Below are 6,431 nucleotides of genomic sequence, written 5' to 3'. Positions count from 1 at the left end.
GAGCACCAGTTTCAGAGGCCGATGGTATGCAACAAGAATGAGAAGAGGAAGGTCAATCAGGCCATCTACAGCGGTTGCAATGTCCCCCTGTGCCAGTAAAGCTGCGTTGCAAACAAGAGGAAGGTCAATCAGACCATCTACAGCGGTTGCAATGTCCCCCTGTGCCAGTATGGCTGCGTTGCAAGGAAGAGGAAGGTCAATCAGACCATCTACAGCGGTTGCTATGTTCCCCCTGTGTTAGTATGGTTGCTTTTCGCTGTCGCTCTCTCCGCTATAGCTAGAAGTTATTTTCCTCTTCCTCCTCTTTTTTTCGTATGGGATGGTTATTTCTTTCGTATTTGTTCGCGAAAGTAAAATAAATTGTATTTTTTGTCCTCCTACAAAAGTGTAATATTTCTGACAGACTGGGTTTAAATATCATAAACAGCTGATATGAACATTTTCTTTGTCAATTAGAATATTGAGAAAGCCTGTCGGATGGCACATATAAGCCTATTGATATAGTTAATAATAATAGTGATAATGATAACAATAGCGGTAATAGAAACAACAACAAAAACTATTATTATGATGATGATAATAAGAGCACTGATAATAATGATGGTGATGATGATGATAATGATAATAGTAATAGTAATAATAACAATAATAGTAATGTTAGTCATATCATCATCATAATGATAATAATGATAATAATAATGTTGATAATATAATAATATAATAATAATGTTGGCAATGATAATCAGACTCATCATATTGATAATTATAATAATCATCATGATAATGATATTCCTAATGACCATCAATCTAGCAGTGGTAAAACTAATAATCATAACTATCATTATCATCATCATCATTTGCATCATTCCAACAATAACAATACTACTAATAATAACAACAGCAACGATGATGAAAACTATAAAACAAAAAATAAACATGCTTGAAACAGGATTAATCAGAATCATCCAGAGATAAACAATTCCCTCTCACCCAGCACTCGATAAAACATCTTGCATAAAAGTATTGTTGCATATCATTCTAATGCATCATCGGGTGATTCGACAAATTTATGCTTAGTAATCACACGGCAACTACCTCGGTCGTGTCTGAACGTGAAAAGGACTGAAGGCAAAACAAATACAAGCTCATGACGAACGGTGCATGTGCTAGCATTCAGGGAGAAATATCTGAATATCTCTCGTTCTCTCTTTCTTTCTCTTTCTCACTCTCTGGGTCTCTCTCCCTCTCTCTCTCTCTCTATCTATCTATCTATCTATATATATGCCTATCTCTCTATCGATCTATCTTTCTCTCTTTCTTTCTCTCTCTCTCTCTCTCTCTCTCTCTCTCTCTCTCTCTCTCTCTCTCTCTCTCTCTCTCTCTCTCTCTCTCTCTTGATTAATTGATTGCATACCCTCTATTCATCTCTATGTTTCTCCCTCTGTCTATACGCACCAAATTAAAAAAAATGGCAATAATCATTACTCATGTTCTTATAGATAGTGAATGGTTAAAGTATGATTGATTAAGATATGAATATCATAACGATTGTCCGATAACGGAAGTATCACAGTATGATGATAGTAATGATAATGATCATTTCTATTAACATCATTATCCCCGTGTAGTGTAGTAGCAGGAGTAGTAGTAATAGTAGCAGTAGTAGCAAGAGTACTAGTATTAGTACTAGCAATAGTAGTGGTAGAAGTGGTGGTGGTGGTATTACCATATATCATATCATAAATATTTCAACAATAATCAAAGTGTAGCAACAGCAGCGACTATACAGCAAATCATGAGCACGTAATTAAGAAAAACAAACAAACATCGCAATAATGATTAAAAGCATTCGATCCCATGTCTATAAAAGCAAGATTGGAAAGATTGAACTGGCAAGACCCAAAACCACCTGTTTCCGTGTTACAATTCCGCAAAAAAACGCGTGTGTTTATTTAACCCCCCCCCCCACCCCCACCCCCCCGATGTACTTAATTTTACGCACGTCACCCTCTTCAGGCCTGCTTTGTGTTTGCTTTCTTGATGCAACATCTCCGAGACCCTTTTGCATTTTGTGTTTTTGAAAAAGCCTTTTGGGAAACCTCTCACTTTCTCAGTCTTGATTTGTTCTTTTTTCCTCCTCCTCTTTCTTTCTTTCTGTTTTTTGTTTTATTATCATTATTATTTCGTAATATGTGATGAATTATAATGTTTTTTTTGTTGGAGGTGGGGGGAGGGGGGGGGGGTTGGTCTGTATATTTCTCTCCTCATCGATATATCTTTACTAGGCCTACATAATTTAATTTAAAAAATATTTAAAATTTTAGTCTCGTTATTTCAATTCATTACTCTTGGTGCCTTAACTTTGGCAAAGTTAACAAAAGACTGCAGTTAACTTACTCCATCCATCTATCTATCTATATACCTGCTAATCTACCTGTCTCTAACGATGAAAATAAATCACTGGCACTCATCACTGATCTATTTATAGCATCTCAGAAAAAGCTCATTTCCCTCTCGATTCCGCGGGCCACCAGAGCAGAACTTGTTTACATTTACGTCATTACAGTCCAGTTAACTAAAGGGAATAGGAGGAAAGATCAGTTTATAATCAGAGTAAGATCATTTTGACATTGTTATGAAAAGAAATATATGAGTCACTAGCTTAGTTTTAAACAGATAGTAAATTTGACATTTTAATGGCTAAACTCACGATAATTAACTAAAATAATATTTATATAATCAATAAGAAATATATCTGTCATGAAAATCGTTTACATGATAATAACAATGCTCATTTGCTTCCACAAAAATAACAATAACAATACTATCCACATTCTATTAGTCTTAGCATTTTAATTCCTTCTTTCTGGAAGCGAAGTAAAACATGTCAAGAGATTCGACCATTCTTCCATCAAATACGTTTTCATTTGAGGTTAACGAAAGCAAACTTCCCCCACACAGAACACGTTTACAGTCCCTGTGAAAATGGAAAAAAAGGTGATGATTGTCCTTGTGTTGTTATTTCGGTGTTTATATTGTTTGTTTGGTTATAATTCTAAAGCAATTGACCAATTGCTATATATTTTCTTGGGGAAAGACTGAAAGAGAATGGTATTTTATTTTTACTTGTTTATTTTTTTATCATTATTATTATTTTTTTTTTTTTTTTTTTTTTTATTTTTTTTTTATTTTTTTTTTTTTTTACTGAATAAAGACTATCTATCAGAACGCAGTGTATCAGAGAGTTTTATTAGTTTACAATTCCCTAATATTTTACATTTCATATCCTTTTTCACCCTTGAAATAGCAACGAAATCATGAACATGAATCACAACAGAAACCCTTTACCATAACAAATAATACCAACCAATCTCCAATACAAATCCCCCCCCCCCCTCTTCCCTCCCCCTGCCAAACTGAACCAAAAGACAACCGAAGAAAGAAAGATATAAAGACAGATAAAAATAAATAAATAAATAAATAAACATCAACTCAATCAATCAATCAATCAATCAGTCAAATCAATAACCCCTTCTGACACAACGTTGAAGGCCATAAAACCTCCATTCACCTCCGCCCTAACCCCTTTTCCTGACGCATTGCATCACCGGAGCCAAAGCGAGGCTGGGTATATAACGTGGTAACGGGAAAGCTCTCCAGTCACACAATTCGGAGTGATTTCATGATGATATTCAAGGCGGTGAGTTTGCTTTGGTCTTTTGGCTTATTTTGCAATTGCTTTTGCTTTGTTTTATGTTTGAAATTCATTTGTAGCATGTTTGGCATATATACTGTAGATATGTGTGTACATATATGTGTATTTTTATACATTTACATATACATTTAAGTATATAGATAGGAATGTATATATGTATATATATACACATATATACATATATATATACACATATATACATAAATATATCTATACACACATGCATATATATATATATATATATATATATATATATATATATATATATATATATATATATATATATATGTATATATATACTATATATACAGTATGTGTGTGTGTATTTTGATAAAATGACGCTAATACATACAATTATATAGATTTATGATATATATATATTATATTCATATATATGAATGTACAGTATAAATGTGCATACACACACATATATGTATGTGTATATATATATATATATATATATATATATATATATATATATATATATATACATATACATATATGTGTGTGTGTGTGCGTGCATATATAGACATACATATATATACATATATAATATATATCATATATGTACATAATTGTGTGTATGCATCTGTGTGTCATTTTGTCAAGATGACAGAGACTTTTGTCATTCACAGGTGTTGTGTGTGTGTATATGTATATATGTATATATACATATGTACACGTGTGTATATATTATACACACGCATATATATATATATATATATATATATATATATATATATATATATTTATATATATATATATATATATATTATTTAAAGTATTATTGTCATAATCATCTAAACTACTTTCCCATTTCAAGATAATACAATGCCTTTCTCGTCTCTATGGATGATCAAGAAAAACGAAAAAAAAAAAAAAACGAACAAAGGAGATGAAAATCTGAACATAAATTCCCTTCCAGCTGTTTGCACTTCTCGTCATCGTGGCTCTCGTCGGAGCCACTCCTCTTCCCGGTGGATTTCTGCACCGTGGCTATGGTGGGTGTGGAAAATGTGGAGGAAAGGGCGGTGGATTCGGACACGGGGGTGGCGGTTACGGCGGCGGAGGATTCGAACATGGTGGTGGTGGATACGGCGGCGGAGGATTCGGACATGGTGGATTCGGACATGGCGGCGGAGGATATGGTGGCGGAGGATTCGGACACGGAGGTGGTGGTTACGGCGGCGGTGGATTCGGACACGGCGGTGGTGGATATGGCGGAGGAGGATTCGGACACGGAGGTGGCGGTTACGGCGGCGGAGGATTCGGACACGGCGGTGGTGGATACGGCGGCTATGGTCGTTAAAGAAAAGACCGGCAGGTGACATCGAATACATGTTTTTATAAACAATAACATGTCATTTCTTTAAGATATCCTTTGGAGTACAAAAGCAAAAAAATACGAGAAAAGGAGACTCGGGAAATACCATTTAAAGAAATAATGTAAAAACTGATTCAAATACCAAATAAGTTAGGTAATGATACTGATATTAATTAAAAGTTTAGGAATATGTGCATAGCTTTTCATAAGAGAATGCAAAATCTCGTGATATAATATGTTGTTAATATAGACTGACTTGAAAGACTTTATTGAACATTATCGCTAAGTAAGAAAAGATATGTGAATGTAAATAACGTCTAGATAAGAGTGCAAATTGTTTATACTAAAGAATTATGATTTGTTATAAATACATACCTGATTAAGGATGGAGAATATCACAACTGCAATTAACTGTACATTGACTTTAATCATTATCATCAATACCTTTGATACTATTAATAATCATCGCCAGCATCTCTACAATCAACATATATAACTGACTATAAAAACGTTCTGACTCAGATTCCTAAATTTTCAAAAATGCTTTAGAAAAGAACTTCAAGTAGTATTACTTTGTTATGTCTGTCTTGTACATGGATGATTGGTGATTACGTGAGAAAGTATATTTTCTACTTTGCGATATTCTTGCTTTATGGACACGAAAAATGAATAGGGCCTAATATATTTCTTTGTCATCCTTTTTCTCTCTATATGTATGAACAAACACACAAACAGACACACACATGCATACATATATATATATATATATATATATATATATATATATATATATATATATATATATATATATATGCATATATATATATATATATATATATATATATATATTATATATATATATATATATATATATATATATATACATCTTAATAGATATATGCATATGCATATTTATGGATATGAATATATATATATATATATATATATATATATATATATATATATATATACATATATATGTGTGTGTGTGTGTATGCGTATACATTTACGCAAAAACATACACATTTATGTTTGAATTCTAAAAAAATACTGTCAAGCAATTTTGATGTGTGTATATACATAGAGCTGTACAAATACATATACTGTATACATACATACATATATATATGTATACGTATGTACGTATATGCGTATATATATGTATGTATATATATATACATACATATATATAAACACACGATTGTGTGTGTGCATATACGTATATATATATATATATATATATATATATATATATATATATATATATATATATATATATATATATATATATATATATATATATATATATATATGTATATATATATGTATATGTATATGTATATATATAAATATATATAAATATATATATATACATATATATATATATATATA

At 31.7% G+C, this 6,431-nt stretch overlaps 1 protein-coding gene across 1 annotated transcript; it reads left to right on the top strand.

Annotated features, from left to right (window-relative positions):
* Positions 1–3,550: 3,550 nt before the first annotated feature.
* On the top strand, positions 3,551–5,424 carry LOC147469526 (uncharacterized). The gene is made up of 2 exons (XM_086548553.1): positions 3,551–3,700; positions 4,641–5,424. The coding sequence occupies exons 1-2, from the start codon at positions 3,683–3,685 to the stop codon at positions 5,022–5,024; spliced, it is 402 nt and encodes a 133-aa protein (XP_086404679.1). The 5' UTR covers positions 3,551–3,682; the 3' UTR covers positions 5,025–5,424.
* Positions 5,425–6,431: the final 1,007 nt, after the last annotated feature.

The sequence above is a fragment of the Penaeus japonicus genome, unplaced genomic scaffold (genome assembly GCF_977035675.1).
Source record: "Penaeus japonicus unplaced genomic scaffold, GWHDUDI00000001_assembly GWHDUDI00000021, whole genome shotgun sequence".
NCBI classification, from domain to species: domain Eukaryota; kingdom Metazoa; phylum Arthropoda; class Malacostraca; order Decapoda; family Penaeidae; genus Penaeus; species Penaeus japonicus.
Note: the sequence above shows the minus strand (reverse complement) of the source record. Positions and strands in the feature narration are given on the sequence as shown.